Here is an 11,811-nt window from a genome sequence, read left to right on the forward strand (position 1 = left end):
TGACTTATCTCTGCTCTCCCTCCTCATCCCCTGGATATTCCTCTCAGTGCCATGAAGGAATGCAAAGCCTCACATACTACTTTCAGCAGGCTGACCAGATAAAAGTGGTCAGACTGGTGAGCTCTAAACGTGCTAGCGCTGGAAGACCTCTCTTGGGTTTATTTAATAGTTACAGGAAACCTCTATTCATGCTGAAAAAAAAAATGACACCTTTTTATGGTGAAATAAAAGTATGCTTTCTATTTGTTCTAATTCAAATAACCCCCCATGTAAGCTGTACATTGCTTTTCAAGATCTTACACCTGGGTAACTTTCTGTACTAGCCTAACCCCTTTCTGTTCTCTTTGGCTTGTGTTATTACAATTTATCTCATGTTCTGTTTGTCTAGTTTTGCATCCTGGAGGAGCAGGTCCCTTTCTTTCCTCCCAGTGTTCTAAAATTTGCTTGTTGCATTTGAGATCATTTTATTTTGCCTAATAAAGCAAATAATATGCTGTCCTAATTAGAAGTGCAGATACTGCAAGTGCTATACCCAAAGTAATCAGCCATTGTGTTTTCAATTGCCATAAGAGAATATGATAATGTGTTCTACACTAATACTATGACTGTTGGTTGAGGGTCATGTCCTAAAGGCTTTGCTTTCTGATTCCCAAGTTACTGTAAATCATCCACCCTCTGTATCTTTCTTTCTTTTAACCCAGAGATTAAAAGATCTCAAGCAGAGAGAGTTTGCTCGAAATGTCTCTTCAAGATCCCGCAAGGATGAGAAAAAACAGGAAAAAGCCCTTCGGCGGCTCCATGAATTGGCAGAGCAGAGAAAACAAGCAGAATGGTGAGGATATTTTTTATCAGAGGGTTCTACAGATAATTATAATCCTTAAAGTTTTAAATTATAGATTTCAGATTATAATTTAAATTTAAATTAAGATTTAAGAATTATAAACCTTGGGCCAGGCACAGTGGCTCACCCCTGTAATCCCAGCACTTTGGGAGACTGAGGCGGGCAGATCACAAGGTCAGGAGATTGAGACCATCCTGGCTAACACAGTGAAACCCCGTCTCTACTAAAAATACAAAAAATTAGCTGGGCGTGGTGGCGGGTGCCTGTAGTCCCAGCTACTCTGGAGGCTGAGGCAGGAGAATGGCGTGAACCCGGGAGGCGGAGCTTGCAGTGAGCCGAGATTGCACCACTGGACTCCAGCCTGGGTGACAGCGGGAGACTTCATCTCAAAAAAAAAAAAAAGTGGCCAGGCGCGGTGGCTCACACCTGTAATCCCAGCACTTTCAGAGGCTGAGGTGGGCGGATCACCTGAGGTTGGGATTTTGAGACCAGCCTGACCAACGTGGAGAAACCCTGTCTCTACTAAAAATACAAAATTAGCCAGGCATGGTGGCACATGCCTGTAATCCCTACTACTAGGGAGGCTGAGGCAGGAGAATGGCTTGAACCTGGGAGGCAGAGGTTGTGCCAAGCCAAGATCGTGCCATTGCACTCCAGCCTGGGCAACATGAGTAAAACTCCATCTCAAAAAAAAAAATTATAAACCTTCAGTTTTTTTTAATTGACAAATAATAATTGTACATATTCATGGGTTGCCTAGTAATGTTTCAACGTATATGTAATGTTTCAACACATATAGTGATCAGATCAAGGTAATTACCATATCCGTCTCTGTTCTACTTTTTAATTCTATGAGATCAACTTTTTTTTTTTAGCTTCCACATATGTGTGACAACCTGCAATGTTTAATTTTCTGTTTCTGGGTTATTTTACTTAACATAATGTCCTCCAGTTCCTTAAAATGTTTAATAGATCCTTCTTTCAAACTAAAAGCATATCTATATACTTGTATAATATACTGATTAAGTATGTGTATTTTTGAGGCCATATTTTTCTTACTATTTATGTGATGTAATGAAATTATATTTAAACTCTATGCCTCAGTTTCCTTATCTGTAAGATAGAGATAAGAACAACTTAGAGTTGTTATGAGGAATGATTGAGTTATTACCTTGGAAATGCTTGAAGGGATGCCTAGCACATCAGAGATGCTCAAGAAATCAATAAATGATGACGCTATTACAATTATTCCCGTTTTCTAACATTTATATTAAAAAGCACATGCTGGGCATAGTGACTCACACCTGTAATCCCAGCACTTTGGGAGGCCAAAGCAAGAGGATCTCTTGAACCCAGGAGCTCAAGACCAGCCAGGGCAACATAGGAAGACCCTGTCTCTAAACAAAACAAAACAAAACAAAAATCTTAAAAATTAGCTGGGTATGGTGGCACATGCCTGTAGTCCCAGCTACTCAGAAGCCTGAGGTGGAAGAATCGCTTGAGCCTGGGAGATCAAGGCTGCAGTGAGCTGTGATCGCACCACTGCACTCCAGCCCGGGTGATAGAGCAAGACCCTGTCTCAAAAAAACAGAATCCCCTTTTTATTCAGTTTGGCCCTGGGGGTCGTTTTTTATTTGTTTGCTGTGGAGTAGGTTTCATAACACAGTGTAAGTATTTCTTGCTCTCCAAATCTGTTGAGTTCTCATTTTCCAGTAGCAACAGTTTAGATAGCAAGAGATTACACATTGGTGGGGCACGGTGGCTCACACCTATAATCCCAGCATTTTGGGAGGCTGGGGTAGGTGGATCACCTGAGGTCAGGAGCTTGAGACCAGCCTGACCTACATGGTGAAACTCCGTCTCTACTAAAAATACAAAAATTAGCTGGGCATGGTGGCGCACGCCTGTAATCCCAGCTACTAAGGAGGCTGAAGTAGGAGAATCGCCTGAACCCAGGAGGCGGAGGTTACAGTGAGCCAAGATTGCACCATTGCACTCCAGCCTGGGCAACAAGAGCAAAACTCCAGCTTGGGAGAGAGGAAAAAAAAAAAAGAGATTACACATTGTCTGAATATACTTGTCCCTGAGTTGAGGATAGCTATTAGCTAGGGTTTGGATAACAAGGACATCATACAAATAGGTATCTGATTCTGTTTAGTTCTTGATTTGGAATTTAAGGGTATAGTGTACATTGTATAGTGTACACACTATAAAAATTGCAGGCCAAATGCCCGGTGGCTCACATCTGTAATCCCAGTACTTTTTGAGGCAGAGGCCAGAGGATCACTTGAAGCCAGGTGCTCAAGACCAATCTGGTCAACATAGCAAGACTCTGACTCTACAAATTGTTTTTTTAAATCTGCCAGCATGGGCTGAGCGCAGTGGCTCATGCCTGTAATCCTAGCACTTTGGGAGGCCGAGGTGGGCAGATCACAAGGCCAAGAGATCAAGACCATCCTGGCCAACGTGGTGAAGCCCGTCTCTACTAAAAATACAAAAATTAGCTGGGTGTGGTGGTGCATGCCTATAGTCACAGCTACTTGCAAGGCTGAGGGAGGAGAATCACCTGAACCCGGGAGGTGGAGGTTGCAGTGAGCCGAGATCGCACCACTGCACTCCAGCCTGGGCAACAGAGTGACACTGTCTCAAATAAATAAATAAAATTAGCCAGCACAGTGATGTGCACCTGTAGTCATAGCTACTCAGGCGGCTGAGTATCCCGGCCCGCGGGATCGTCGAAGCAGGCCCTGGAGGAGGGAGTGGGAATTTGGGGAACAAGAGACACGAGAAATGGAGACAAGACAGTGCTCTGATCAAGTCTCGTTTAATGGCAGTAATGCAGTGCCTTATATACACTTGGAGAGGAAGGGGTTGGGCCAAGGCGGAAATGATCTCATTTCAGAGGGCGCGGCCAGGCAGGTTTCGGTTTCAACGGTGGGTCGTCATGTTGCGCCTGCGCTAGGAAGTAACAATTTTGCTACGAAGTAACAATTTTCGCGCGCGCGGGAAAGATGGGTGAAGAAGAAGCAGGAAGAGCGCCATCTTGTGTGAGGTATTTAATACAGGGAAAAGACAAATCTGGGAAGGAGGTGAGAGGTGGAAATGAATAGAGCTCAGGCGTCTAATCGTCAATAATTACTCGCTATGGCCGGGGCGCGCAGCTCCGGACAGCTGAGGTGGGAGGATTGAGCCAGAAGTTTGAGACTGCAATGAGCTATGATCATGCCACTTCACTCCAGCCTGGGCAACACAGTTAGACCCCACCTCAAAAAAAATAAAACTTTCAGGCAAGATCATCAGTTTAAAACTATTGAGGCTCCTTAATATTCCTTTTGTCAAAGATGAAAGTGCTCAGGTAACATTATGACTGTAGTACTGAATGCCCAGAAACTGCCACAAAACCAAAGTAAATGCTTGTTATGGTACCCAGGAGATAGGCATGGACTTTTTAGTTTATATGACAGACATACTGACCACAGACTGCCATAAGTAGCACAGTGGAAGTTTCTGTGTTTAACTCAGAATATGCACATTTTTAAAAAATGAAATTTGAAAGCATGGGGAAATTTTAATTTTTTTTTTTTAGAGGTGGGGTCTCACTGTGTTGCCCATACTGGTCTAGATATCCTGGCCTCAAGCAATCCTCCCACCTCAGCCTCCTGAATCACTGAGATTACAGATGCGAGCCACCCTTGCCCAGCAAGAGTTTTTCTTTAATAGAATGAAATAAAACCGATGTGAATACATGTACAGCCATACATTAGATAACATACTAATGGATAGAATGATAAAATAAGAAATGAGATCTGAAATATAGTAACGATGTGCTACTTCAGTCGTGACATAAGTCTTTATGAACTTTTTTTTTTTTTTTTTTTTTGAGACAGAGTCTCGCTCTGTCACCCAGGCTGGAGTGCAGTGGCGTGATCTCAGCTCACTACAACCTCTGCCTCCCAGGTTCAAGAGATTCTCCTGCCTCAGCCTCCTAAGTAGCTGGGATTACAGGCGTGCGCCACCAAGCCCGGCTAATTTTTGTATTTTTAGTAGAGATGGGATTTCACCATGTTGGTCAGGCTGGTTGCAAACTCCTGAGCTCAAGCAATCTGTCCGCCTTGGCCTCCCAAAGTGCTAGAATTACAGGCATGAGCCACCGCGCCCGGCCTGTACTTTATTTTTTATTTTATTTTATTTTTTTTGAGAGGGAGTCTTGCTCTGTCACCCAGGCTGGAGTGCAGTGGTGTGATCTCGGCTCACTGCAACCTCCATCTCCCAGGTTAGAGTGATTCTCCCGCCTCAGCCTCCCAAGTAGCTGGGATTACAGGTGTGTGCTACCATGCCCAGCTAATTTTTGTATTTTTAGTAGAGACAGGGTTTCACCATGTTGGCCAGGCTGGTTATGAACTCCTGACCTCAAGCAATCTGTCCGCCTTGGCCTCCCAAAGTGCTGGGATTACAGGCGTGAGCCACCACACCCAGCTTTTTGTACTTTAGACAGCTTAAGAAAAAACAGAAATAACTGGCTGGCCCTGGAAATTTGGCAGGTTAACAGAATGAGTCTTTGCCTAACCTCCTCTGAGACAGTCGCATTTGTTAGTATAGGACTAGGGAATATGACCACCACTCACTGTCTTTGAGACCTACCTATAATGAATGATAGGATATAAGAGATTAGTATTTTATAAGGTTTATGGAATGTAGTCCTAAACCTGCTTTTTCTTTGCTTTTTTTTTTTCTAAAACATCATGTAGTGCACCTGGAAGTGGTCCCATGTTCAAACCAACCACAGTGGCTGTAGATGAAGAAGGTGGAGAAGATGATAAAGATGAATCAGCTACAAATAGTGGCACAGGTGCCACTGCTTCTTGTGGCCTGGGATCTGAATTTTCCACAGATAAAGGAGGCCCTTTCACTGCAGTACAAATCACTAATACCACTGGACTGGCCCAGGCTCCTGGGTTAGCCTCCCAAGGCATCAGCTTTGGCATTAAGAATAATCTGGGGACCCCATTGCAAAAATTGGGAGTGTCATTTTCTTTTGCCAAGAAGGCTCCTGTCAAACTCGAATCAATAGCATCAGTTTTCAAGGACCACGCGGAGGAAGGGACCTCTGAAGATGGAACAAAACCTGATGAGAAGGGTTCTGACCAAGGACTGCAGAAGGTAGGAGACTCTGATGGGAGCAGTAATCTTGATGGTAAAAAGGAGGATGAAGACCCTCAGGATGGAGGGTCCCTTGCCTCAACATTATCCAAATTAAAAAGGATGAAGCGAGAAGAAGGAGCTGGGGCTACAGAGCCGGAATATTACCACTACATCCCCCCAGCACACTGCAAAGTAAAACCTAATTTTCCCTTCCTACTTTTTATGAGAGCCAGTGAACAAATGGAAGGTGATAATAATACACACCCAAAGCATGCCCCAGAGAGTAAAAAAGGCAGTTCTCCCAAGCCTAAAAGCTGCATCAAGGCGGCAGCAAGCCAAGGAGCAGAAAAGACAGTTAGTGAAGTCTCTGAGCAGCCGAAGGAAACCAGCATGACTGAGCCCTCAGAACCAGGAAGCAAAACTGAGTCAAAGAAGGCCTTAGGAGGGGATGTAAGTGATCAGAGTTTAGAGAGTCATAGTCAGAAGGTTTCAGAGACCCAAACGTGTGAGTCCAACTCTTCTAAAGAAACCTCTCTGGCCACCCCAGCAGGGAAAGAAAGCCAAGAAGGACCCAAACATCCTACTGGTCCCTTCTTCTCAGTTTTGAGCAAAGATGAAAGCACTGCCCTCCAGTGGCCATCAGAACTATTAATTTTCACCAAGGCAGAACCCTCCATTTCATACAGTTGTAACCCTTTATATTTTGACTTTAAACTTTCAAGGAACAAAGATGCCAGAACTAAAGGGACAGAAAAACCAAAGGATATAGGAAGCTCCTCAAAGGACCATCTCCAAGGCCTAGATCCTGGTGAGCCAAATAAAAACAAGGAAGTGGGCGGAGAGAAAATAGTACGTTCCTCAGGAGGCAGAATGGATGCACCTGCTTCAGGGTCTGCCTGTAGTAGCCTGAACAGGCAGGAGCCTGGGGGTAGCCATGGGTCTGAGACAGAAGACACAGGGAGAAGCCTTCCCAGCAAGAAAGAACGATCTGGGAAGTCCCACCGGCACAAAAAGAAAAAGAAGCACAAAAAATCCAGCAAACACAAACGTAAACACAAGGGTGACACAGAAGAGAAAAGCTCTAAGGCAGAGTCGGGGGAGAAGTCTAAGAAGCGCAAGAAACGAAAACGAAAGAAGAATAAGTCATCAGCCCCAGCAGATTCTGAACGAGGACCCAAACCAGAACCCCCTGGGAGTGGCAGTCCTGCACCTCCAAGAAGGCGGCGACGAGCTCAAGATGACTCCCAGCGGAGATCCCTCCCAGCTGAAGAGGGGAGCAGTGGCAAAAAGGAGGAAGGTGGGGGTGGTAGCAGCTCCCAAGACCATAGTGGGAGGAAACACAAAGGTGAACTTCCGCCTTCATCCTGCCAGCGAAGAGCAGGCACCAAACGGAGCAGCCGGTCTAGCCATCGGAGCCAACCCAGTAGTGGAGATGAGGATAGTGATGATGCTTCCTCACACCGACTGCACCAGAAGTCTCCATCCCAGTACAGTGAGGAAGAAGAAGAAGATTCAGGCAGTGAGCATTCCCGCAGCCGCTCAAGGTCAGGCCGGCGCCATTCCTCACATCGTTCTTCCCGGCGTTCTTACTCAAGTAGCTCAGATGCCTCTTCAGACCAGAGCTGCTATAGTAGACAGCACAGTTACTCAGATGACAGCTACAGTGACTACAGCGACAGATCACGAAGGCACTCCAAGCGCTCCCACGACTCGGATGACTCAGACTATGCCAGCTCCAAACACCGATCAAAACGGCACAAATACTCATCTTCTGACGATGACTATAGCCTCAGTTGCAGCCAGTCCCGAAGCCGATCTCGGAGTCATACCAGAGAGCGCTCAAGATCCCGGGGCCGCAGCCGAAGCAGCAGTTGTAGTCGTAGTCGGAGCAAGCGGAGAAGCCGTAGCACCACAGCCCACAGCTGGCAACGGAGCCGGAGCTATAGCCGGGACCGCAGTCGCAGCACCAGGAGCCCTTCCCAGAGATCAGGCTCCAGGAAGGGATCATGGGGTCATGAGAGCCCTGAGGAGAGGCATTCTGGGCGTCGGGACTTCATTCGTTCTAAGATCTACCGCTCCCAGTCCCCCCACTATTTCCGATCAGGCCGGGGAGAAGGTCCTGGGAAGAAAGATGATGGCAGAGGAGATGACAGTAAAGCAACAGGTCCACCTTCCCAGAACAGCAACATTGGCACAGGAAGAGGGTCAGAAAGTGACTGCAGTCCTGAAGACAAGAACTCTGTTACTGCCAAACTGCTACTGGAGAAGATTCAGTCAAGGAAAGTGGAGAGGAAACCTAGTGTGAGTGAGGAGGTGCAGACCACCCCTAATAAAGCTGGGCCCAAGCTTAAGGACCCCCCACAAGGTTACTTTGGGCCCAAGCTCCCCCCATCTCTTGGCAATAAGCCTGTCCTTCCACTGATAGGGAAGCTCCCAGCTACCCGAAAGCCCAATAAGAAATGTGAAGAGTCTGGCTTGGAAAGGGGGGAAGAGCAAGAACAGTCAGAGACAGAAGAGGGGCCCTCAGGGAGTAGTGATGCCCTATTTGGGCATCAGTTCCCTTCAGAGGAAACAACTGGCCCCTTATTAGACCCACCCCCAGAAGAGCCAAAGTCTGAAGAAGCTACTGCTGATCACCCTGTGGCTCCACTAGGCACCCCAGCACACACTGACTGCTACCCTGGGGACCCAACCATCTCCCATAACTACCTCCCCGACCCCAGTGATGGGGATACCCTGGAGTCCCTGGATAGCAGCAGTCAACCAGGCCCTGTGGAATCCAGCTTGCTGCCGATAGCACCAGACCTTGAGCATTTCCCCAGTTATGCGCCTCCCAGTGGGGATCCTAGTATTGAGTCAACAGATGGGGCTGAGGATGCTTCACTGGCCCCACTGGAGAGCCAGCCCATCACCTTCACCCCTGAGGAGATGGAGAAGTACAGCAAGCTCCAGCAGGCTGCTCAGCAACACATCCAGCAGCAGCTTCTGGCCAAGCAAGTAAAGGCCTTTCCAGCCTCAGCTGCCCTGGCCCCAGCCACACCAGCCCTGCAACCTATCCACATTCAGCAGCCAGCTACAGCCTCTGCCACCTCCATCACAACTGTTCAGCATGCCATCCTACAACATCATGCTGCCGCAGCTGCTGCCGCCATTGGCATTCACCCCCACCCCCATCCCCAACCACTTGCCCAGGTGCATCATATTCCCCAGCCCCATCTGACCCCCATTTCCTTGTCCCACCTCACTCACTCAATCATCCCTGGCCACCCTGCCACCTTTCTCGCTAGCCATCCCATCCACATCATTCCCGCCTCAGCCATCCATCCTGGGCCTTTCACCTTTCATCCGGTCCCACATGCTGCCCTCTACCCCACCCTACTTGCCCCACGGCCTGCTGCAGCAGCTGCCACTGCCCTCCACCTTCACCCACTGCTTCACCCCATCTTCTCAGGTCAGGACCTGCAACATCCTCCCAGCCATGGCACATGAGTTGGGGGATGGGATCCTAGGTAGGGCCAGGGGAGGAAACCCATAAATGTTCCCTTGGGGCTGTTGAGCTATTAATACCAGCAAGTAGAAGCTGGGATGGGCAGTGTCTGACAGCCAAAGAATTGAGTTTTGGCTCACAGGGGTGGGTTTAGATTTGAAGTTTGCTTTCAGTTTACTATCAGGGATTTCTTTTTCCTGTCCTCTCAATTTGTCCCTCTCTCTCCTGTGTTTCTAAGCTAGGGAACACCAGTAAGTGCTACCCACCCCTCTGCAGCAACATCTCCAAACTGTCAAGTTTAGATAATCCCCTCCTCCCTCTGCTTTTTTCTTCTGGTCTTCCCTTCTATAAATTTGAAAACATTTTCCTCCTCTCTGGCCAGTGGGTTGTCACCAAAGCACTTGCTGTGGGCCCATCTGGTGTTGCCTTCTCAGCGCCACAGGGAAGGCCAAGCTGTTCTAGTGGTGGAAGTGCCACCACTTTGGGGTAGTGTCTTTGACATCCTTGGTGACGTTATGTTATCCCAGGTGAGGTGGAAAGAGTCTCACCTGGAACCTGATATAACTCAGGCTGCAATTCCATCCAGTTCCCACATCAACGGAGCCACACATTTGGCACTATTATCCTGGTGTCCCTCATCCCAGAAGAGGCATCTCCATATCCCAGAAAAGAAGATCCTATCATGAATAAAAGCTGTGGGGAACATAGAGTTGCCCATGTGCTTTCCCAGAGAGGAGCTCATGTGTCTGAAGTGAAGGGTATATTTTCTTCTGTTGTGTTGATGTTTCCTTCTTAATTTATAGGATTTTTTTAATGTAAAAAATTGCACTGAACTCTATAAACGTAAATGCTGCTTTTTGTAGCTCATATAAAAAAGGTTCCATATTTGTAGTATACTGCAATAATATTTTTTACATCCAGCTCTTTAAGTGATCCTCGTTCTGGTGGCTTTGTGTAAATATGTTTGCCCTAGTTGAATTAAGAAACTTTAAAGGTTATAAAATGAAAACAAAAAATAAAATACTTGTTTTCTGCTAGATGCAAAACTGACTAAGCATGTATATTTTACCAAGCTTATGTATTTTTTGAAGTTATGAACTATAAAATGTTAAAACATTTTTTGCTGGGACAAAATGTTAAGTAATTTGCAGTAAGTAGTGCCCCCAGTACTGGGATTTTTGAGCTAATGGGCAGCAGTCAGCCGGGAACTTGTGAGGGATACTCATCTTTAACAGTCTCCCTCGTGTACTTTTGCTGTTTTACACGGAGAAACAGGTGGACCCCACAGAGGAGAAGGAGGGGTCTCAACAGCTTTATTGTCTGGAAGCAGTGAGATTTGGTGATTGTCTGGGGGGATTCCTGGGTTTCCCTGGGTACCTTGTTCAAGGCAGTCAGTCCATTTGCCTTCCTAGTACTTAGCCCCCTCTGACAATTTTTTTTTTTTTTAATGTGCCTTTTGGGTTGGTAGAAACTGAAGTAGAAGTAGGCTGGAGGATGAGTTGGGACAGTCTTCTTCCTTTTGTTGGGAGGTGAGCACACTTACAGATACTTCAGATTATTTTGCTTCATAGTTTCCATGCCCTCTGCCCAGCTCAGTTTAAACAGTAAACGTTCCTTGTTTCTTTTCTCCTATGACACTGACAAGAGGAATTACCACCTCAGCCTCTTTTGCCCCTCTTCTTGCCTTTCACCCAGGGTCTCAGCCCCAATTAACACACTGACCCAAAGGGGCTTGTATTCCAGGTCCCATCTCCTTTGATGAGGTTAACAATTCCCTCTGGCATTTTCCTAACTATTCCTGTGGCTAGAATTGGTTGGTTGGTCACTTGACAAGAAAAACCATACTTATCTGGACCAGGGCTCTGTGTTCCTGCCTTCTCAAATTCTCAGAAAAGTGTTAAGTTTATGAAAAGAAAGTGGCAGGCAAGCGCACTCTTGACTGCCCTCCCATCCTCCTACCTGTTCAGTGCTCCTTGTCTGATTCAGAAGCATCACTTCTTGTATAACTGGCACTGGAAAAACGAAATCATCTGTGTAAGTGAAGGGACTCATTTTTCTTTGCTTTCAGCCCATGTAAATAAATAATACAGTATTAACATTTTTGTGCTGCTTCCCATTAGCTTATAGATTGAGCCATACTCTGGCTGCCTCTTTACCTTCCTCGGGGCATTTTCTTTAACTTCCAGAATAGTGATTTTAAAACTTAAAAAAAAAAAACAAAATAACCTATCCTTACTTACAAGCATAACAGATTGTATTTAACTTTATCACATATGATAGAGATATATATGCTGTAAAATGAGGGAAAGGAACTTTCTAATAAACCAATGATTTGTGGAAA

At 46.3% G+C, this 11,811-nt stretch overlaps 1 protein-coding gene across 7 annotated transcripts in view; it reads left to right on the plus strand.

Annotated features, from left to right (window-relative positions):
• GPATCH8 (G-patch domain containing 8) overlaps window positions 1-11,811 on the plus strand; it is a 113,078-nt gene extending 101,267 nt beyond the window's left edge. For all 7 annotated transcript variants that reach the window (XM_008012406.3, XM_008012413.3, XM_037993715.2 and 4 more), the window contains 2 exons: window positions 702-832; window positions 5,590-11,811. In XM_008012406.3, the coding sequence (XP_008010597.1) occupies window positions 702-832; window positions 5,590-9,472 (4,014 nt within the window). In that variant the 3' untranslated portion in view covers window positions 9,473-11,811. The remainder of the gene's footprint in view (window positions 1-701; window positions 833-5,589) is intronic.

Source organism: Chlorocebus sabaeus, chromosome 16, assembly GCF_047675955.1.
Source record: "Chlorocebus sabaeus isolate Y175 chromosome 16, mChlSab1.0.hap1, whole genome shotgun sequence".
NCBI lineage: Eukaryota > Metazoa > Chordata > Mammalia > Primates > Cercopithecidae > Chlorocebus > Chlorocebus sabaeus.